Below are 23,662 nucleotides of genomic sequence, written 5' to 3' on the forward strand. Positions count from 1 at the left end.
TTAGGAAAGAAAAAAAACATATATCTTATATGTTTGCTTTTATGTCTCAAATCGCATGATGAGCGCAAGACGTGACTGCAATGTGCAGCACATCATGCTTTCACTTGGCCCCAAACGATGCAGATGACTCCAAAAACAAGGGCCTGGAGCCAGCCGCCTGTGGTGGATCACTTTTCTTTCAAAGCCTGCCACAATACACGCATCATAGAAACGCTCAACACGTGCGGGGAGTGCGAGGAAAAGCAGTAACAAAATAATGCCCACTGCGCCCCCCACCACATTTTGCAGCATCTCAACGTGTTCCTGCCAAAAATCTGTGTGCATACACAGTGTTCGTGATGTAGTACTGCACGAATGAATCTGCGATCTTCAGTCTATCTCAAAATACAGTGTGAGTGCGACGTACAAACCTGCGTTAGTTTTCCTTGCATGCGCTTCTATACTACCCACGCATATCAATACTCTGTTAAACACAACAAAGTCGTGGCGGTGTGACGAGCTTTGTAGGAACTGCAAGAAAAAAAAAACGCTTGGGGAGGGCATAACCTGCTCTCCTCATGCACGCTAAATGGTTACGTCACGGTGTCGGTTTGCGGAACTGCGCCTGGTTCGGCACGCGGTATGCCGGTTTGAGGAACTGCGCCTGGTTCGGCACGCGGTATGCCGGTTTGAGGAACTGCGCCCGGTTCGGCACGCGGTATGCCGGAGGTGGCCGGGTGGAGTGAGTGAGTGGCAGTAAGCGGCGGCGATTGCACCCAGGAACATTGGTGTACTTCAGCGACCAGTCGGTACCTTCTTAAATCGATGTTCTGTTCTCGTAATGGCAGTCTACGTTTAGCGTATTTTCATCGTCATGATCATCGTCGAGCACCTACTTCTATGCCATGCCTGGTCTCATGTGACGCCGTTCTGAGTGCTCGTGGGGACTTTGCCAGCTTTGAATGGTTTTTCAGCGGCTATGAGCTGTTTTTGCACCTGCCCCTCCCTGTCTCTTCTTCTGAACGGCTCAGAAATGGCGAACCCGACCATTATTTATAATGTTGGATGTCCCTACCTGAGTAGGAGATGCAAATAATTAAGACCATGGTCACCCTAGAACGCAGGGTCATGACATCATAACGATCACTTATTTTCTTGGAAGCCGGATGAAGTCTAGCACCCATTCATCCGTGGTATGCCATGCCGTGAGGAATTAGAGCGATTCTTGTGGGTTTTCATGCAATGACCTCAGCCTGAATACCAGAGTGGACAACATATTTGCCCCTCCGGGCCACGGATGCGAATAACCTCAGGTGACCTGCGTTACCCCTGTATGGTCGTTATGGTGCCGCATGGCAATTTTTGTGGCACTGGTTTACATGGAAGATACCCGATAACAGCTCGCTTACAGCGACCTTGTTCTGACATGCTTCAATTAAGGCGAGAAAAAGCAACGGGGGCAACATTTCCTTCCCTATAGCTGGTATTGATATATATTATATATATATATATATATATATATATATATATATATATATATATATATATAATTGATAACTAGATCCATCCATCCCACGCTAACTTGATCCTGAGCCACTTTTCCCCGCCACTTTTCCGTTCTTTCTTTGCTCGTCAATAACGACAGTTTCTGAGAAATTGGCGCACGGATGAGTTCTTGACAAATGAGACGGCTCTGGATGGGTATGCTTTCGGTTCTTTTGGAGTCATCTCAATAAAAAGACCACAGTTGTTGCTCATCTCAGTGGACGTTGCAACCATATAAGTGGATTGCCACATAAAGGCCGTGCCTGCTGGAACAGTGCACCTTCGTGCACAGCTCGTGCACCATAGTCTGGACGGCTTCGCTGTTCTCATCAGCGATCTTTCTTACGGCCCGTTTGATGGCGCTGCCTCAGCATTCGCCCCGACTTGGCTTCCCATTCATTCGCATAGACCTCTTGCTGGAGCATAAGCTGCAGGTTTCGATGAGCTGGGGGTCTGGTGTAAAGGACTTCGGCCGCCGCCAGCTTTTTGTGTTGTGTGCTGTCTCGTGGCTCAACATGGTTCATTACACGATAAACAGCGCATCGGCTTGCTTTCATTATCAAAACATGGTGTGCGTTGGCCGGGTTTTCATCTGGCAACACGTAATGAATTACAGATCGCCCAGCAACCGCAGCGTGCTTCGGGCATAATCGGCCCATGTCAGGGCTGGCCATATAAAAAGTCACCATCGGGCGATGTTTTGAAATAAATGTGACTAGGCCCTCCATCATTTACTCCATCTCGTAAACTTCCTTGTCCGCCGTTGCCTTGCTGAGGATGAGCACTGATTCTTACAGGCCCCCTTGGCTCAAAGCGAGCCACGCCGTTTTTTCCGAGGAAACATGGATTTGAACAAAACACGACATTGCTTGGCTTCTTGACGCTGCCTGAAGTGTAGTTGAGTACATGTCTAGGCACTCGGGAGTGGTCTGAAATGAAATGACCTCCGTCCTTTATTTTGACTGAAATTCTCCTACAGGTCTTGAAAAGCACGATTAGCTTATTCACTTGGGATTTGACACGCCTATCTTGCACTTGAGTGTTTTGGGGGCCATTTGCCTCTTCCGAAATTTTCTCCGGCACACCTCGATGATGTTAATGACGTTTCTGCGATTTCATACTTTTTTGGCCGCCTTGTAGGCACTGACCTGTTAGCGACATATCTCCGATTTCGTACGTTTTGGACGCCTTGCTGATACTGACCTTCTCATTGCTCAACATGTACGGCATGAGTGGCTGTCGCTTATCAGGGCATCTTCACAGAAATTCATCCGCTACCAACTTTTTTGTTGTGCTGCCGCGGGACTTAACATGATATATTATACGATAAACGGTGCATCGGCTCGCCTGCATTAAAAAAAAAATGAAGAACGATGCATGCTTTTCCCATCTCTTTTAATTATTCATGAAAATAGCAATGGTCTTTCGCACGTCTACACATTTGAGCACGCCATGGCCAATGCAACGCCGTAAAGTGCTCACGTATGAAAACGAAATGCAGTAAATGAAGCGCCAGCACGTTTGGTTTTCACGCGTAGAACATTTTCACGTTTTGTGGAACGCTTTTCACGTTTTCATGTGTGCTTCGCCAGGTTTCCCATTTAGAGTTCTGCTGATATCAAATAAACGTGTCACGCATTCAATCGCTTTAGCAATACACGTCCAAAACTTGTCTCCTTTTGTTAGCTGTCTCATTTGTCTCGAGTGGACGGAATCTGACGGCTTCCCAGATGAACGTGAGCTGGACTTGTGCCCTGCCGCAGGTGGGCTAGAGCCAGGGGATCTCTGGCTCCACGTGGACAGGCCATGGCCTTCCCCTGTGCCGCATTTGAACCGACCACTGACCTGCAGACTGAATTCTGGCCTGCAGACTGAATTCTGGCACCTGAGCTATCCTGAAGCTGCCCTGAGCTGCCTGCCCTGAGCTATCCTGAAGCCTGACGCTATTCCTCGTCATCGGGCACCAAGAGGCACATCCCCTCCCATCCTCGGGGCGAGCTGAACTCTGATGCCGCGCCCGCCACACTTACCACATATACTGGTACATTTACATGGTACTGTTACATGTGCATGTACAACATGTACGCATGTACGCTGACGCTCTGCCCTGAGCTGCCTGCCAATGGACTAAGCCCTGTACCGCCCGCCCCCAGGTGGACGTACTCTGACGCTCTGCCCTGAGCTGCCTCCCAGTGGAAAAGCCCTGTACCGCCCCTGCACCTGTACCGCCCCCTGTACCTGTACCGCCCGTCCCCAGGTGGACTGCCTTCTGAAGGTGTCACTGGAGCGTCGCGACTTCCGCCGTCTGTCCGCCATCTGGGCCAGGTCTCCATGAAGGAGGGCGCCGGCGGTGCCTCGCAGACGGTTCATCGGGCGCGCGTGCACGCCGCCTTCCAACGCGGCGACTTCAAGCAGGTGTACCAGGTGCTGGAGAGCCAGCCGTTCGACGCCAAGTACCACAGCAGCTGCAGCACCTGTGGTACCAGTCGCGCTACGCCGAGCAGCGCCGACTTCGGAACAAGCCGCTGGGTGAGCCCCCCCCCCCCCCACCGCATCCGGAGCCGAGGAAGGAAGGAGCCACCACTCCCCTCAACACCCCGGAGCCGAGGTGACCTAGATGCTCCCCTTGATGCCAAACTGAATGTGGTGATTTCCAACTGATGTAAGCATGACTCGCGGAGAGGTAGGATATTTAAGGACTTGTGAAATGCTCCCCTTGATGCCACACTGAATGTGGTGATTTCCAACCAATATAAGCATGACTCGCGGAGAGGTAAGATATTTAAGGACTTGTGAAATGCTCCCCTTGATGCCACACTGAATGTGGTGATTTCCAACCGATATGAGCATGACTCGCGGAGAGGTAAGATATTTAAGGACTTGTGAAATGCTCCCCTTGATGCCACACTGAATGTGGTGATTTCCAACCGATATAAGCATGACTCGCGGAGAGGTAAGATATTTAAGGACTTGTGAAATGCTCCCCTTGATGCCACACTGAATGTGGTGATTTCCAACCGATAAGCATGACTCGCGGAGAGGTAGGATATTTAAGGACTTGTGAAATGCTCCCCTTGATGCCACACTGAATGTGGTGATTTCCAACGGATGTAAGCATGACTCGCGGAGAGGTAAGATATTTAAGGACTTGCGAAATGCTCCCCTTGATGCCACACTGAATGTGGTGATTTCCAACCGATATAAGCATGACTCGCGGAGAGGTAAGATATTTAAGGACTTGTGAAATGCTCCCCTTGATGCCACACTGAAGTGTGGTGATTCCAACGATGTCAAGCATGACTCGCGGAGATGGTAGATATTTACGGACTTGTGAAATGCTCCCCTTGATGCCACACTGAATGTGGTGATTTTCCAACGGATCGTAAAGGCATGACTCGCGGAGAGGTAAGATATTTAAGGACTTGTGAAATGCTCCCCTTGATGCCACACTGAATGTGGTGATTTCCAACCGATATGAGCATGACTCGCGGAGAGGTAAGATATTTAAGGACTTGCGAAATGCTCCCCTTGATGCCACACTGAATGTGGTGATTTCCAACCGATATAAGCATGACTCGCGGTGAGGTAAGATATTTAAGGACTTGTGAAATGCTCCCCTTGATGCCACACTGAATGTGGTGATTTCCAACCGATGTAAGCATGACTCGCGGAGAGGTAAGATATTTAAGGACTTGCGAAATGCTCCCCTTGATACCACACTGAATGTGGTGATTTCCAACCGATGTAAGCATGACTCGCGGAGAGGTAGGATATTTAAGGACTTGCGACCGTGAGCACGGCTTCCAGATGTTCAGTATTAGCAGTGCAGCCAGTTCCCACTTGGCAAAGCCGCTTAATCAGTATCACCTGGTATACTGATGTCGGCTGTCGTCAGAATAAGGTCTCCCTGCTGGAACTGGGTTTTGGCAAATATGGTCAAGGTAGCCATGATACCAAAATGAACTTGAGGTGGATAGGTTTGGATTATAGTTCGTTCATTTTCCATGTCGATGGAACTCCGCGCAAAAGGGTGCTGCTGTAGAAGCCGTTGATGAGAGTAGTTATTATGTCGCTTAATTTCATCAGGTTGCCTCGAAACGCAAACATGGCAAAATCATGTTTATGACCTATTCTAGACAAGTCGTAGCAGTTTTAAAATGTTCTTGAAACGACGCGGAAACGGTGGTTGATGATACAAATGAGGAGCGCCTTCAAACATAGGGCATTGTTAACCTCGCAATGATTTCTCCACAGGAGCGGTTGACCACTACCGGATCCGGAAAAAGTACCCGCTACCAAGAACAATTTGGGATGGAGAAGAATTGGTGTACTGCTTCAAGGAGAGGGATAGGAAAATGCTGCGGGACTTCTACACGGTGAGTTATACCACTACGCTGGTGAAATCGTTAAAATTGTGGATCAAGCGGTATGGCTGGAATGGTGTGCTGTTCCTACTGCACACACACATAATGCTCATTTTATGGTTAGTATACTGGCAGAAGGAGTAAAGATTTGGTAGCATTCTGTAAACTGATTGTTCGTCGTGACAGAGTAGAATTCTTAAAATTTACTGAAAAACAGCACCTTTGCGGCCAGATTTTAATGAGTAACATGCTTGCGTCTTTCCAAAGATGAACCGCTACCCGACGCCGGCGGAGAAGAGGGAGCTGGCCCCAGCAGACGAAGCTCAGCACCACGCAGGTGTCCAACTGGTTCAAGAACCGGCGCCAGCGTGACAAGACGCAGAGCAGGGAGCACCCCCAGAACATGACCCCTATCAAGAGGTACGAAACGGGGTTCCCAGGGACAAGGAGAGAGCACAGAGCAGGGGGCACCCCCAGAACATGACGCAACCCCCCATCAAGGGGTACGACACGGGTGCTTAGAGACAAGGAGAGAGCACATGAGCAGAGAGCACCCCTAGAACATGACCTCCGTCAAGAGGTACGGTACGGGATACCCAGGGGCAAGGAGGTAGAGTACAGAGTAGGAAACACCACCAGAACATGACAGGACCCCCATCAAGAGGCACGACACAGGGTGCACAGGGGCAAGGAGAGAGCACGGACGGGCACGACATCAGCCACAGGGCATCCAACCTGAAAACACCGAGTGTAGGGGCCAGCAGGCACCGGACTCCTGACGCCTGTCCTCATAAGTGCGACGAAAAGCAGGCAGTTCCTGTCATGAACACCCAACGAAGCATCGCTTGCGCTCTCACCCCGCCGCACCGCGCCCCGCCCTGCAAGAACCCTTGGCATGAGCGAGAGTGAATGATCTATGCCCTGAGTTCACCAGCTCGCTCGCTGTGGGGCTCATCGTCGGAAGAGAGTCACGGCGGCAGTCTCGCCCTGCCCGCCGTGGTGTCAGGATGTTCGGGGCCCCTGTGTCAGAGCACAGCTCCCCGCTGTCTGTCGCTGTCGTGCTATTCCCCGCGCTCGCTGTGTACCATGTGTCCCTGTCCGCCTGCCTTCCTCGCGTCCGAGTGCGCGATGTGAGCGCCTCCGCTCGATACGGAATTCTCCGACGCAGCACAGCTCCATTGTGTCTGCGTTTGACTGCATCAGTGTTTGAGTTGTTCATTGTGCTGTGCAATGTGTCCGATTGTTCGAGCGTGCCTGTTTCTGGGCGGGCTCTCCGTTGTCCGCTGTCTGCTGCCCGCAAAGACCTGCCTTTGAGTCGCACTCCAATGTGTCCGGTTGTCCGCTGTGTCCAGCTGTCCCGTACTCTTGTCCCCGAGCTCGGCGCCGCTGTGTCCGCTGTCTTCCGTATGTCCTGTCTGCTGTCCGTTCGTCGCGGTGTCGGGGCAGGTGCCTGTGTCTGAGCTGGGCCACGTGCCCTGTGGCCGAGCCGGCCCGTGTCCGCGGTGTCCGAGCCGGACCGTGTCCCCTGTGTCCGAGCCGAGCAATTTCCCATGTGTCCAAGCCGGGGCACGTCCCCTGTGTCCGAGCTGGGCCATGACCCCTGTGTCCGAGCCGGGCCGCGTCCCCTGTGTCCGAACCGGCCCTCGTCGCGTGTCGGAGCCGGTCCATGTCCCCCGTGTTCGAGCCAGGCCGTTTCCCCTGTATCCGAGCCGGGCCGTGTCCCCGGTTGTCGGAGCCGGGCCGTGTCCCCGGTGTCTGAGCCGGGGCCGTGTCCCCTGTGCCGGCCGTGTCCCCGTTGTCTGAGCCGGGCCGTGTCCCCTGTGCCGGGCCGTGTCCCCTGTATCCGAGCCGTGCCGCGTCCCCGGTGTCCGCCGCACCCACCGTCGGCTCTCTGCGCCGCCCAGCCGCCGGGCAACACTCGCGGGCCAGCCTCAGTCAGTCCTGGAGTGCTCTCAGGCTCCGATACCAGAAATATTAGCCGACCGCGCCATCGCCGCCGAAACAAAGGCGTCTCGGGTGCGGTGGAGGCGCCGCCGGCGTCCGACCGGCCCCAGATGCTTGCGACAAACCACGGACGCGGCTGGCAGAGGTACCCGGGATCGATTACCAGCTGCCTGTGACGTCACAACGCCCTAGAGGAGGCAATTATTTGACGTTGATGTGGGCTGTTCTGTTCTGATGGTATGAGACGTATGCTCCGGGAGAGATAAAGGCCCGTTCTTGACCTTCGGTATGTCCTGGGAGAGATGAAGAGCCGTTTTTGACCTTGAACGGGTCTGAGTCTCATGCCGGGTCGTTGGAGGGAGGCTTGGAGATCGCATGTACATCCTTCCCAAGCATCCTCCTTGGCGTTTTAGTTACATCCTGTCGGCACACCGTCTATGGGCCCTATACCAAAATTGAGCATTATTGTGCCCGCGAATCCAATCATGCATGTAACCTCTCCACCATCCTATCTTACCGAAGTATTTGAAACTGTCTTGTGCTGCATTTCTGCCTTTTTTCCTTTTACACTAATGCAGGAGCAAATTAAAAACCAACGCATGCAGAAAGTGCCATCACTTGATCAGTTTAGCGACCGATTCAGTAAAATTAAGTATCGGGTGTTAATTGTGCTTGTAATCAAACACGTTTTCTGAAGCACGAACTAGCATTGGCAAACATCTGCCTGGGGTTTGTTTTTGCCGCCTATACTCGCGCCTCCTCTCCCCTCATCCCGTCCAAGCGCCTCCCAAGTGCCGCTTCTCCCCCAAGTTCGGCGCGGTAACCCGATATGTTTTGCCCATATAAACCACGCCCCGGCCGGTGGCGGGTAACAGATCCGGCGGGGCTACAAGGCGGCGCTGTGTGCGGCGGCCGGCGACGGCGCAGGTCACCCGCCAGGGTCGGGTCACGGCTCATCGCCGCCAATCCATCAGCGCGCGCGCGGGACGGCGTCGACTCCGATGTCACAGGGGCCGCGGCGCGCGGCGCGAGAGAAATGCCGCAGTGAAGCCGCGCTCGCCGCAGGTGGCGGTGCCGTCCGCGCCCTGCCCGCCCGTCCGTCCGTCCCGGTGTCGGCGGTCGCCGCCGTCGGATCGCGCAAGCGGGAGTCAGCCACCGCCGCTGATGCCCGTCATGCTGAAGAAGGCGGAGTAGTTTGGACGGCGCTTTCAAAAGCTGCACGTCTCCGCGCTCACAGCACTGGGTGAAAGGTCAGGCGCCCATTGGCTGGCTCTGAGCCTGACTTGCGTATAATTGGACGAAGGCGGATTTTCAACCTAAGCGATCCGCCCGTCGAAATACGCTCCGAGAGGACTTCCGCTCATTACTGAGTTTCATGAATACAGTTGTGACCAGAGGACGAGGGGGGGGGGGGGGTCGGGGTCGGCACAGGGACGTAGCCAATAGGAGGTGTGCAAAACAGGCAGACTGTTACAGGATCATTCGAAAACATTGCTTATGTAGGCTCTGGCCAGTCGTCACGCTGTCGAGCTGTTCTTCTAGCATGACTAACTCAACAGCAGAAAAATTCCTTGCCGTCATTGGAAAGAAACTAACCATGAAGTCAAATTCAAAGCAGCATATTTGGTGATTTGAACCAGACACTGAACTGCGAGTGGCTGCCGCTGTCTGCGTGCTTTGAACGGGCTCAGGAGTTCGGTTTTGTGACCACTGTTCTGTGCGTCCCCTCCTGCTAAGCCCATCATGCTGCTCCCTTCTCGGCACTCTTAGTACGCTAGCAGCGCCCTTGTCATCCGACGCGCAATGTATTCGCTTCGTCGGAGAGTTGCTCCATATTACAGGCTGCATTATATTAGAACGGTGTACATATTTGAGTACTTTTATGTGGAATGAAATATGTATGAATCATATTGCACTTAATTACATCACAATTTTATTGTATGATGCTCAAATTGTACACTACTTTTATGTTGTATACTTTCTTATGTTGTATCTGCTACAGATTAGAGTTACCGCAAGTTCTCGTCTCTACCTTGAGTGGAGAAGAACACTTGTTGCGATATTGACAAATGGCGTGTTCAGGACGTTCGTATTCATAGGGCATTGGGTTTGCCGACAACTATTTTATTGCGATAGCATAAATTGCCCCGGGTGAATCGATTCCATCGTCGAGTTCTGTATTTACGACGAGCCCCAGTGCTCGTCGTTCACTCAAATTGTCATAGTCATCCGATAATATCGAGGCTTCGCCCTCGGGTGCTGCCGCCATTATGATAAGCGCTGTACGTTAGGTTGGACAGAAAAGTAAATGAAGAAACATGAATGAGTCCAGTCACTACAAAGCAGTACGACACATGTTCCAATGCCTTCGGCCAGGTCCGCAGTTCCTTGTACTGTAACAAGCTTGGTCATCTGTGCTTGCATTGGCACAACATACAGAGTTAACCGTCGCATTGCAGACATGGATCGATTAAGTAGTTTTCTCCGTTAGATTACCAGGAAGTCATGCGAGTTGACGGTGGTGTTCGCTTTTCGTGGGGTCCAGGTCAAAAGCACCCTAAAACTCGAAAAAAACGCAAAACAAAACCCTCAAAACGGGAATCAAACACCTTGTCCACATTTTCTTCGTTCAGCAAACATCGGGCGGTCGAAAGGGAACAAAAAAAAGCCGAGTGCAAAGCAGGATGGACCGTTACGCCCAGCGCCAGCGCCGCATCGAACTCCAGTCATCACCGCATCAACATCCCGCTGCCTGCCCAGCCAGCCGGGCCGGACTGCGCCTGCTCGGTGACGACATCATGCAGCTTTGATGGCCGGATCCGTTGTGTGCGGGGACCCCCCTGCGCTCCAGTAGCCGCGCCGGCCTGAGCGGCCGGCCGCCGGCGTCCCCGCGCGGTCGGGTCAGCACGCTCGGGTCCCGGCGCGGTCCGGTCAGCACGCTGGGGTCCCAGCGCGGCCGGGTGAGCACGCTGGGGTCCCGGTGCGGCCGGGTCAGCACGTTGGGGTCCCGGTGCGGCCGGGTCGGCACGCTGGGGTCCCGGTGCGGCCGGGTCAGCACGCTGGGGCCCCGGTGCGGCCGGGTCAGCACGCTGGGGTCCCGGTGCGGCCGGGTCAGCACGCTGGGGTCCGGCAGCCCCCGCGTCGGCGCAGGCGTCGCCCGCGACGCCGGCGGGGAGGGCCTCTCCCCTCGCTGCGTCAGGCCAATCTGGTGGTTAGCGAAACCGGACACCCGCCGAATCATTAGCCTGAGAAACGAGGAAGATAACCACCGTGTACCGGTGATAAATGGCGGGGCTCGTTACGACCTGGGCCGGCGTGGAGGCACGTACGACGCGTTACGACCGACGCGCCGTTCTAACGCGCCGACAGGCGGCTCGGCTGACTCGCTGGGCTCGCGACCGGCTGCACCAGTCGGTCCAGTTGTACCACTCCGACCAGTTGGAGACCAGTTGAGCCAGTTGGACAACTTGAGTCACTTTGACCAGCTGGACCACTTACACCAGTTGGTAGTGCACGGGGAGGGTGCGAGACTTGGTCTAGCTAAGGTGGACATGGTGCAAACGAAATTGCCCGCGCAGGTATGATTGCCATGAATGGGCAACATGGTATCATGACATGGGCAATTACTTCCCTAGCCGATCTGGATTGTGTGTGTGTGTGTGTGTGTGTGTGTGTGTGTGTGTGTGTGTGTGTGTGTGTGTGTGTGTGTGTGTGTGTGTGTGTGTGTGTGTGTGTGTGTGTGTGTGTGTGTGTGTGTGCGTGCGTGCGTGCGTGCGTGCGTGCGTGCGCTTGTGTGTGATGAAGGAGAATCGAGGCAGCGAGGTCTTTTGTCAGTACTACAATGATGTGGGCTGGGACGGGCAGAATATATGCACATTGGAACTTTTGAGGTGTTTAAGACGAAGATCGCAAACTGGTGTGTGAAATAATGACAACCTGGATATTTGGTGTGCTACCTGATACCGCACTGATGCAAACTGACAAATATATCACACAGGTGCCAAAGCTTGGGCGAGGTGTGAATTGAATTCTTGAGAATGGGTGGGTGAGTGGGTGAGTGGAAACCTACCAACTCCATAATCAGACAGAAATGTTTCAACTTGTTGCATCCTTATGCTGTCTTTGCGGTGCGTTATCATGTGTCCATTAAGATAATAAAATACAGTGTGACATAGTCCATATGCATAGTCCATCTGACTATATATTCCCGAAGAGCAGTGCAAGGACCCAATGTCGGATCGGGAGCGGGCCACGGCTGGCGACCCGCCCCGGCTGCGCTGTCCTCAGTCCGAGCCCTGTGGCTGACGCGAGCCGGCCGTTTCAGCAGCGAGCCGAGCCTGTTCGGAGCGCTGGAGCGGGCCGGCGCCGACCCTGCCGGCTGTGGCGTGGCTGCCTTCGCGCCCTGGGGCTACCTGCCGCCGCCGCCGCCGCCGCCCTGCAGCCTGGGCGCCGCCGCCGCCGCGCACGGCCTGGACTTCGCGCTGGGCCGGCCCTCTAGCATCGCCAGCGCGCTCCTCAACGGCTGACCGCCGCCTCCGCCGCGACGGCACGGAGCCTGCGGTGACGTCAGGCGGGCTGTTGGTGACGTCAGGCAGGCTCTTGGTGACGTCATGCGCCGGCCCGTGGCGGACGAGCGCTCGTGTGACGATCCCGCTGTTACGTCGGCGGGAGCGGTGCTGTTATGTGTGGGAGTGACGTCATAGGCGCGGCTTGTGACGTCTTGGGTCGCGTGCTGCTACGGCGGCGGCCCATGTCTGAGAGTTGAGATGGCGTTGTTGGTGTGCTTTCCGGTGGGGATACGTTATCGACCGCTACTGATGCCCAGAGCTTGGAAGAACGGTCAGTGGTAGCATTGTTGTCTGATGTCAAACGGGACGTGACTGCCTCAAGAAGGGACCCCTGTGAAGTTGTTTATCCAAGGCGACCGCCGCAGCTCGTGGCGCGTGGGAGGCGTGCTGATTATGATCTGACAATCCTAAGCGTTGATTCCGAATCGGCTTTGTTTTGATTGCGAATCGACTGAAAAAGGTGGCGTCGTCTGTGAGCTTATCGACTTTGCGAATTATCCCACCTCCCAGTGACAGCGGTTTTGTCGGGATACGGGAAAGAATGCACCGCTTATGGAGCTGCCTTTATTTCGATGCTTTACCACCCACATCGTAACACGTGACTCAGTTGCCGTCCAAAGGCTGGGGGATGCCGTTTGTTGGTCAGCATACTGCTCACAATAATGACGCAAGGACAGTCAAGCACCGTGCATCACGGTGCTCTTGTCGGAGGCCCCGGCCGAAATGTCCTGAGAATACGCTGCGCTACGGGCAATGGCCCGACAATAAAGACGACATTCGTGATAGCTTTGTCTTGTCAGAAGCGTTTGCAAGAGAAGACACGGGCCTGTGCTCGTCTTCCTTTGAGACACAGTGGAAGAGAGATTGGCAACAAAGGAAATAAAGCACCCAAAGAGCGTTCTATCTTAGCTTGCTTTTGACAACTCACCGAACGTGAAGCGTACAAGAGCACCAGGGTCAGCACAAGTTTTGGGGGAAAAAGTTCAGATGTAAAAAATGCTTGTACACAACGTAGGTAAGCAATTGTCACGCAAATGCACTTAAGGCACAAAGTCCGTGTGACGGAAGCACGTACTTACATGTCCATACGAAAAAGTGCGCACGCAAAGGTGTGCATGGTTCAAAGTACGGTGGAAAATGTTGGCATTGGCATAAGTTTATCAAAAGAAAAGGTCGCACGAAAAAGTTAGCATACATTAGATACATACGTAATTGTCCGTTATCAACCCAACGTCCGCATATGTTCGTAGCGGATAAAGATGGTTTGACAAAAGAACGCACGCAAAAGTTGATGAGCAGCATAGGCGGAGGAACGGCGTTCGTGGGAGCACCCCATTTTCCGAGGATGCTGAACATGATGGTTATGGCGATGCGTGAAGAAAATTGATCCCAGGATGCGAGATGATGCCTACTTAGGGAGTGTTCCCGGATGGATAGAAAATCAGGGCAGCAAGTGATGCGCCGTCGGCAATCAAATTTCGTAGAAACTTGATTTGCGGAAGCCTTTTTTATTTCAACTTGATGTTAAGTGTACAAGATCTAGCAATGTCCAGCGTACAGTTTAAAAATGTAACTTTCGGACAATGTTGGGTCGAGTGCAAACAAGCTAATCGAGTGGGGCGTATCAAGCTGGGTCCAGCCGGCGCATTGTTCTCTCGGGGCTCTGACTAACCTTACATGCGCAACAGCGAACCAATCGTCACTGGTACGTCTGCCCGCCGCATTCCACAAACGAGCTAGCTCGCCGCGGCACTCAGCTGGCGCCAGAGGCGAGCTCAGGGGACGCCTGGTGGAGCCGCCGACTTCGACGTCGTCAGGGTGAGGGATAGAGGAGCAACACGATCGACCCGGTGGGTGATCTGCAGTGGAGAGGTTTCATTTCAAGTCCCCAAATATCCAGTCCCCGTCATCCTAGAGTCATGTGGCACTACCCAATTGATTCGGGTTTATCTGCTGGGCGCCTCAGAGCGCTTAAGTTCACATCACGTAGGGACATGCTATTCATAATAATTGACCTGGCTGATGCACTTATCGCTATTTGCCGCCATCCCCTACCCCTTCCCTTCCCGGTCGAAGGGATGTGGTGGCCCCAGCAGTGGCCATTCGTCCGGCGCCTGGCATCAAGGATGGAGGATTCGAACTTGCAGTATGCATCTACATCTTTTGAGCGAGTCCTTTTGTCAAACGAAACTCCTCCCTGAGAAAAAGCTGCGTGCAAACTTTGGTTTGTTTCAGTCAAATATTGAAATGCGATCCCTTACTTACGTACCTTTGTACGGTACGGTTGTACGGCTGTCTTGAAGTTTGCTCCCGAACACCTGCATGCAAACGAATGTTTATAACTAAGGGTGTCACTTTCCAAAATCGGTTGGGGGGGGGGGGTGCTGAGCCGAAAAGGTTGACCTGGCCTACCCACAAAACCTGATTCCCCCCAGCATTTGACCACTTCAATTTACTTCTTCGATATGGAAAATACTTATTTGTAATGTATCGTAGGCCCAGAGTTGTTTCCCGGTGGATGAATCCTTCCCATTTTAAATTAGGCAGAGATGCCTTTTTGTAAAAGTCTAGAATGGGGTAAAATATGCAGAAAACACATCCTTGTAGGGGAGAGGCGGGATAATTGGGACGATGGAGAATAGGGACACGCAAATATCTCAGAGATGGGCAGCTCCGGATCACCATTGTACACTCATGTTTTTCTGTTTTGTATCAGGCAAGGTTGGAAACTATCAGCTTACCTTTTCCGGTGCACAGGAACGCTGCACGGGGTGAGTGCCAAAAAACTATACTTTTCGAGTGCTATTTCGAGCTGTGTGTGTTGTTCATGTCAATCCATCTTTTCTTTTAACTATTTCACATTGTAAGCCCACATAATGTTAATCTTCTTGCTGGCATTTAAAATTATATAAGCCAATTGACAAACGGCGGAGAACTCGTCTAGTAGCTGGCGTGCGCTGCAGGAGAATCGGGACGCCCGTCCCTATTGTCATGCAGATGTCCCAATTCTCCTGCAGGAACCATTAACGTCACCCATGCATAATACTATTCGTACCTATAAATTGATATAACTGTTGTTATCGAACTTACCTGTTTTCTTCTTTCAGAACCATGCCACGTGTATACGTTAGAAAAGAAAAGGGGTACGCGGACGTATGTCATGATTCAATGCTGCTGGCTGTCAAAGATGTTGTAGTAGGGGGAGTGAGTCTGAGAAAATCTGCAGAAGCCCACAGCGGGAGCAAAAGCGTCCTTGGAAGGTATGTCACAAAGCACAGTGTCGATCCTGCAGCTCGTCTTGAGCCCAACTACAGTCATTCGAAGATATTCACTGCTGACGGGGAGCAAGCCCTCAGTGAATATGTGATGCAGTGCTCGAGGATGTTCCATGGCTCAACGCACAAGCAAACACGTGAAATTGCCTACGAAATGGCAGTTAAAATGACAAATATTTTCCCGCCTCCTGGGCTGAAAATGAAGAAGCGGGGCGCGAGTGGATGAAGGCCTTCATGAAAAGGAACACCCAGCTGGCACTGTGGAAACCTGAAGCTACATCCATCGCGCGAGCTGGAGCCTTCAACAGGTACAATGTCGAGGAATTCTTCGGAAACCTGTCTGGGGTCCTGAAACAGACGGGAGTCTCAGGTGCGAGGATTTTAAATTTAGATGAAACTGGAGTCACGACCGTACAGAAGCCTGGAAAAGTCATTGCTGGAAAGGGATACGAACAGGTCAGGAGGTCACCTCTGCGGAGAGGGGTGAAATTGTCACGATGTATGTCGCTGTGACTGCCACTGGTGTATACCTTCCCCCTGCCTACGCCTTCCCAAGGATGACTCTTCGGGAGAATCTGATGGAAGGCACCCCGGAAGGATCGCTGCAGCTGTGTCACAGCAGCGGGTGGATGACGCCTGAAAATTTTGAGAAGGTGATGCAGCACATTGTGAAGCACATGGGGGCAAGCAAGGACAATCCAGTCGTCATTGTGCTTGACAGTCACGTCAGCCATGTCAGCCTGAACGTGTTGACGTTGGCGAAGGACAGTGGAGTCCACATCGTGTCTCTACCCTCCTCATACGAGTCACAGGCCCCAACCGCTCGATGTCAGCGTCTCCGGTCCGATGAAGACAAGCCCCAACAAGCAGGTAGGCAGCTGGATGCTTCCAAACGCGGGAAAGCCTATCAAGCTTCTAAACATGGGGAAGCTCATGGGGCAGACGCCAATCCGTTCGGCCACCCCAGCCAACATCCTACCCGGCTTTCGAACGACAGGAATCTGACCACTGGACACTGAAGTCTTCACCAAGGATGACTTCCTTCCCGCAGACGTGACCGACAGACCAACTCCCTCAGCGACTGCAGAAGCGCCCGGGGTGGCTGAAGACGACACACACGAAGCGGACACACAGGAAGCGGACACACACGATACAAACACACAAGAAGCGGGCGCACACGAAGATGACACACGCGAAGTGGATACACACGAAGAGGACCGCGTCGAGAGTCCGGAGCCTCCATCCCTCTCAAGGAGGTCGACTGATCCGGTTGACCGGCATCTGGAAAGGCCACCATTTGCAAGCAACGAACCGGATGCAGTTCCTTGGCCGTCACGGGCTCCAGCTGAGGTCCAAGGAGGTGACCCACTCAGCCCAGCATCTCCCGCAATCCGGCCTGCCTCACTGCAAGGAGTTTTTGGGATATCCGAAAGTGAGTTCTTGTTATCCCAATTTCTTCCTTAAACCGATAAAGCAGCAATGATAAAGTAACATTAAACTGACCCCAGATCGCCCATACGATCCTTAAGAAAACATTGCTCATTATTGAACTGTCTTATATTTTCGTGATCATAAATTTCCTTTCGTTTTCACCTTTCCTATGTTCGTTGATTATGTTCTAATGCCTCAAAATATAGTTTTTTAGCGGATAATTTTGTATCCCAAAGGATCCTCCAGTGAGCCATGTTGTCAAATGCCTATGCCTATGTTCCATAACCATATCTTTACACTTCCTTGTCCTACATCTCTTAAGGCAGGACCCAAAGTGGAGCCGAGTCGTCGAGGGCGGAAAAAGGAAAGACCATGGTGGCCACGAGTACACCAGAGCTGCAAGAGAAAAGGAGGAACAGGAGAAGAAGACCCGAAAGTCGCAAGCCAAACACAAGCGTTTGTCAAAGCGACTATTCGATGCCAAGAGCAACACCGCTAACACGAAAGGTAAGAAGAGAAAGCTGGGAGGTGCAAAGGACTTGCCAAAGGCTGACAATAAAGCGTCGTGTCTGTAATGTGGGATGCAGTATAGGCTCAGCCCGTAAATCGTGGATCCAGTGTACAACATGTCAAAAGTGGCGTGCTTGCCGTGTACCGACGCAACAACCTGGCAGGCGCAGTTTGTCTGTGGCGTCTCTACCGAGACTGATGATCCGTTCATCCGCTGTGATCCGATACGATCCACTATGACGCGGGTATTGCATTAGCCTGTGCTCATTTAACGTGATTAGTACGATGTGTAGGAAGTTTTGTGACTGTTTACGTTGTTAAATGGGCGCCTAGGATAGGTACCGATATTGCTAGTCATGTGATCCGTTGTGTTGTCATCACCGCATTGGCTGTGCAGATTCAACGGAGTAGCACGACGTTCAGGAAGTTTTGTGACAGTTGCTTTGCCTGTTTGGTGCTTAGACTGCCGAGCTGTGAGCCCTACGATTCGCTGTGATACAAGTATCGCACTGGCTGTGCTGATGAGTGATTATGTGATGTGTCGGAAGTTTTCGACCGTTGCCATTGCCTAGTATGTGCCTAGACTGCCAATGTTCATAGTCATATGATCCGCTGTGCCGCAAGTAGCGCATTGGCTGTGATGATTTAACGTGATTATTACGACTGCAGGTTGTGTGGTGGTGTCGTCTGGGTGTTGTGTAGACTGCCGGCATTACCACTACCCGTAACCCAACGTTACCCTGATACACATAAGGCATGCCAATTTTGTCCTGTGAACAGGCACCATCCTTCATTTTTCTATATGTATTTTTGTCCGTAACTCAGCAACACAAGACTGGTGAGAAGCTGACTTCAGGACTGGAAAACATCGGGAAACCCCGAACATAATGAGAAAAATAATGCAGATCTGTGGCTTCCTGTTCTCTAAAGCGATTCGCTGAGAGTTTCCATCTAGACACAGAAATTACATCCGCTCTTAACAGAGGTCATCGGTGTGCGATGGGCTGTTCCTTGCGCGGCCCACCCTAGCACCAGTACGCTGTCTTATTGCAGTCTGAGCACTCAAACAGCTCTTCTGCACCTTTAATGTTTTAAGTCTCGTTAGAACGAAACGGCACAGCATCACATTTTAGCTACCAACGTCCGCTTGCCATAAGTTCCAGCCCAGCTAGACGAAGCTGTTTTGTTAGTTGGTAGCGGCCCCGACCGTGGCTCACATTTTCGTCGGGGTGGAAGTGCAATATAAAATTTCTCCGAAACCCAGCAAATTCGGGTCAAATTCCTGCGAAACTGCCCCTTGCTGAGTGCAAAACTTGGCTAATGCGAGGGGTGCATGACCCGTGGCCTGTCCAGGCAATCCGACGTCCCTGCCTGGCAACACAGGCTACATAGGCCATAGGTATGTGAAAATACAAATCAGAGGAATCCAGCTCCCAGCTGGAGGTTCTAATTGGGTAATTTCCGAGGATCAGCTGTGTTGTCTACTGAGAGCCAGACGCCGGCAGTTTGCGTTCTTCGCACACACTGAACACTGTTGCAAGCGTCATCTATCAGAGAAAGAAAACCCTCACTGATATATGTATAGGTGGCAGCAACATAACTCAGACCGAGACTACGCGGTAACCGCGCACCAACAGCCCTGCTTTTCGGCCGGCCTAGGGCTATATGCAGGCACTCTGGCGGGACTTTTACCGGTGTTGCACTTCTGCCGGGGCGGTACTCCTGCCGGGGAGGATTCCTGCCACGCGGGACTCCCGCCGGGGCGGGACTCCTGCTGGGCGGGACTCCTGCCGAGGCGGGACTCTCACCCAGGCGAAACTCCTGCAGGCGTGGGATTCACGTCGGAACGGGACTCCTGCCAGACAGGACTCCTTTCGGGGCGGGACTCTTACCGGTTTGAGACTCAGGCCGGGACGGGACTCGCGTCGGGGTGGGACTCCTGCCGGGGAGGGACTCCTGCCGAGGTGGGACTTTCGCCGGGGTGGGACTCCCGACGGGACGGGACTCCTGTCGAGAGGAGGGGGGGAGGGGGCTCCCGCAGAAGTGACTGTGAGGTCGTTTATCGGCGCCTGCGACATGTTCACAGAAAGACGGAGCGTCGTGGACATATGCGATTAATCGATCGCAGCCCGGCCGGTGGCCCGTAGCCGCTCGAAGCGACGCGACGCCAAAGTCTCCGAGAGGGTAACAATGACAGAGGAGAACCAAAGGCCCACGAGAACCATACGGCTCTGGCGGGTGAGTTGTCCCCAGACTGCCACCGGGACGGACAGCTGCATGGTTCCGGGCCCAGGATACCAGAGAGTATCAGGGTCTGAAAACGTCGCGAAATCCGATGGTCAAGAAAATGAGTCTAGTCTGCTGAATCAATGACAGCTGAGTAGCTAATTAACGTGGCGAGATTGAAACGGTGGGCTTCCAGTGAGGGTGAACGACCAGGATACTGAATCTATGGACCACTTAAATCGCGTTACGGATTGAGGATTTCGCCCAATCTTGAAATGTGCAAAGCTTGAGCAGGCATTTTCTGTTTCCACTGACGCGTTTGTGTCTTTGGCCCCTGAGGTAATCTAGGATCCTCACATCTATGAAGTAGCGCAAGATATCCGAGAAATCCAAGACGAAAATGGACCATCTTGATGAAACTAGGGACCTTGAGATGGTTAAGCGACATCAGCCACCAATGCGGCTCCCATAGTCCTGCCGTGTCGAAGAAGCAAACAACGCTATGGCTTGCACCTGACGCCGATTAACGGCATCTCGGCCGTCCCGTGGATCTATCCATGGGAAGTTAAATGTTTCGTGCCATTCCATTTTCCACTTTGTTTTATTGTAATCAAAATTACATGCTTTAGTGCAATTAACAGCACACTCATTGCTGGCACTAAATTTCGGCGTCTTGCTGGCTCCTTCTTCCATGAACTCGTAACGACCATGAGGGATGATAGCGAACTGCTGTCAGCTGGCTCAGTGTCAAAAGTTAATCCGGCCACGCCACATAACTTTGGAGTTGGCACGGCCACTGTCATGCATGCCATGCCACCTTCGCCACCTAAGCCACACGTCCTTGTTAGTGTTTATTTAGGGATCAAAATCCCAGCTTCTCATAAACTTAGGATTTGGTTGCCTGATTTTGTAGATCAACAACCACCACTGGGCATCGACGGCCGCCGCCGTACACGAAAGAACGTTCTAACTCACTACTTTTGCAGCCTGCATATTTATGGTCTGTGCTTTTTTGTGGAGGCAGTGAGTACAAACCGCTGTAGAACCCGACCGGCGCGGGACAGATGTGTTTTAGTATTGCACGGTATAAAATATCCATCATCAACAGTGTATCTGGCTACCAAGACAAAGTTATCGGTAAAAATTTGTACTCAATTGTTGAACCAATACCTCGCTTGTCCGGTAAAAGGTCCGGACTGCACGAACTGTTTGAAATATCTGGTGAATATTGTCCTTTGCTCACACAGCGGGCTTGATGACAAACTTTAAGATTCTGGCATGCGTAAAAGCATTTTTTTTTTTGTTCTTTTAGCGCCTAAAGTACCGACTGGACCTCCCGTTTTTTTTCTGCGATACCGCCAAGTTGTCCCAGTTTGCAGGCCTGTGCTTGGCTCGAGGCTAATGACGGGTGCACCCTTCACGAACCGATAACAAAGAAACGCGATCGATCGGGTCACCTTAGTAGAGATACATGCTTCACACACAGGTACCCCCATGCTGTTCAGCTTTATATTTTGCAGAGGTTCCACCTTCAGTGACGTTGGTAACTTCAGTGACTTCAATCGCTGGGCCGAAATTTTCCGCACTTCCCCGGCCATGAATGGTTAAGGTAGGTTGAAAATGAAATGGACTGGCAGGATGTGAGCGTCACGGAATCATTACGTCACTGGGCACCAGTTTGTCAAATGCAGTGATGAAATTTCCTGACAACAAAAATAACATGCACTGGCAACACGTTGGAATTCGTCAACGCTCAGAGTCGGTTCAATACCTGATTTGTAAGGCGTAGTTGATGGTCTTATCCCTGTCTTTTCAAGGAACGCAATGACAGGTTCTTTCTGTACCAAGAGTAAATGCTTGATTTAAACAAATCGCCATGTCATCAGGTGTTCTAGAAATATCAACAGGCATGTGCGATGTCCAGTGAAAACATTGAGTTGTTAAAAGCAAGTGCAGGTGTAAGAGAAAATATGCAAGAATCGCAAAAATCACGGGTAATCAAGAATGGTTTCACTTTTGTAGCGCTTGTTCACCTTGTTTAAAATTTTTGTTCACGTTGCTTCATGTGATGGATGGTTGGTGCCTGTTATGTGTTCCGTGTTAAGGAGCATGGATATTGGTGAGGTGAATAAGGCAGATGACTGAAACACACGGAAACAATCTCGTCACAGATGCAAAAGAGTGTGCTCACATCTTTTGCATTTCCACAAAATTCAGCCACGCAACTATTTTCCCGTCAAGTTTGCTCTGCAATATTTGATACTAACCGTATATTCATGCAGGTACCCGACACAATCGTTGGCGACACAAATATGATAATACGCTGGAAAATCATTTGACGTTGTGCCGATGCAGTTTTGCAATTAACAGTGCTGATAATGGCCCATTTTATGACCCGGAAATACCCATTACGTACTTTAAATCGTTTTGCACAAGCACACATCCAGGCAGGGTGCATTTGGAGAGTCAAGGCTGAGCTAAAAGTGGGCTATTACCGGACTTTGCGGAAAAAACTTCGTCGTTTTTGAAAACCGCGATGTACATTGCGCTTATAAAATGGCTTAGGTTAACAGCTTCGTTTTATGAAGCCGGCCTGCTTGCCTGCGTTAGGCCGCAAAACAAATATATCGGCTATTTCACAGATAGCCTTGCCGATGCAAATACTGGCTCGGGTACACTTATGGATAACGCTTGTGCCAGGCATAAGTGCACGCCAGCTTTTATAAAAACACCGCCGATCCCCCGCGCATGACCATTGTCCATTAATTATGACAAAAAAACATTTACCTCACACAGAAACATAGTCCCACGATTCGCTGGTAGCAACATATCGCTCTTAGCACTGCTAACACCGCTGGTTTCGTCTCATCCCCATCTGCAGCATAGAGGAACCCATTGCCAAATCGGTTCCTGAAATTGGAAATCAAAAACAAAAAAAGATGAAATTTCGTGCTCGGACTACAGCTTTTGCAGAGGTCGGTGTGAGGTGTCCCTATGGGGTGGCCCTACTGGATGGTGGTCTTACGGGATGTTAAATCACATTTTGACGTCTTTGCGTGGAAAACAGCATAATTATATGATCTCAAAGTAACGCTGGTTGAAGTCGGAGCACGCCACCAATTGCATCGAAGGTGATTAGAGGTTATCTGAAGTCGTTCAGTGGTCTCAAATGGCCTTGGCTTTTGATGACATTGCAGTTTCAAGCTTAATGCATGAATGATGATTACTTTTATAACGCTATCACACCTAAGCGTGGCCCTTCCCTTTCTCTCCTCCGGTTTAACCTCTTGCTCTTTCGAATATAAACACACGGGCTGAAAGTGAAACGCTCAGAAGTGAAAATCCCTGCGGCGATTCTACAAACAACGCAGTTTGTTCATTGCAACGCCCTTTCCCAGAACGGCCCCTGTAATCTATGTCTTAAAAATCTACCCTGTTCTGAATTATTCCGCTACTTCAATGACATTCTTGCACTGCACCGCGCTTCCGCCGACCTGGCAGCGGTAGATCCTCTGCACCGCATCTGGCCGACTCTAAAACGAGGCAGGCTTGGCACAGCGGGCTCGAGGCCGAACACACATGACATCAGAACACAACGCTGCATATGTAGGCTATGCTGCACAAGGTGTGCAACGCTATAAGCGAACCATTGCAGCAATAGTACACCTTTTGCTGCCGTATCCGACCAAAGACAGAACGGATGGGACGTTGCTTTCAGCGGTTTATCGCGCGACAAAATCCGTAGTTGCCATAACGGGCACCGCCTTCACTCGTCAACGTAGGCGTCCTCTACTTACGGACAACAAAGAACGTGTTGTCC

The 23,662-nt window shown here is 51.8% G+C and overlaps 1 protein-coding gene across 1 annotated transcript in view; it reads left to right on the forward strand.

Annotated features, from left to right (window-relative positions):
- Nucleotides 1–11,214, forward strand: part of LOC119100934 (homeobox protein six1a-like) — a 22,532-nt gene extending 11,318 nt beyond the window's left edge. Inside the window, 6 exon segments of the mRNA XM_037224146.1 lie at nt 3,782–3,982; nt 3,985–4,053; nt 5,779–5,900; nt 6,156–6,197; nt 6,199–6,308; nt 11,202–11,214. Of these exon segments, the coding sequence (XP_037080041.1) occupies nt 3,782–3,982; nt 3,985–4,053; nt 5,779–5,900; nt 6,156–6,197; nt 6,199–6,308; nt 11,202–11,214 (557 nt within the window).
- The last annotated feature ends 12,448 nt before the right edge of the window (nt 11,215–23,662 follow it).

Source organism: Pollicipes pollicipes, unplaced genomic scaffold (assembly GCF_011947565.3).
Source record: "Pollicipes pollicipes isolate AB1234 unplaced genomic scaffold, Ppol_2.1 Scaffold_2555;HRSCAF=2994_pilon_pilon_pilon, whole genome shotgun sequence".
Taxonomy (NCBI): domain Eukaryota; kingdom Metazoa; phylum Arthropoda; class Thecostraca; order Pollicipedomorpha; family Pollicipedidae; genus Pollicipes; species Pollicipes pollicipes.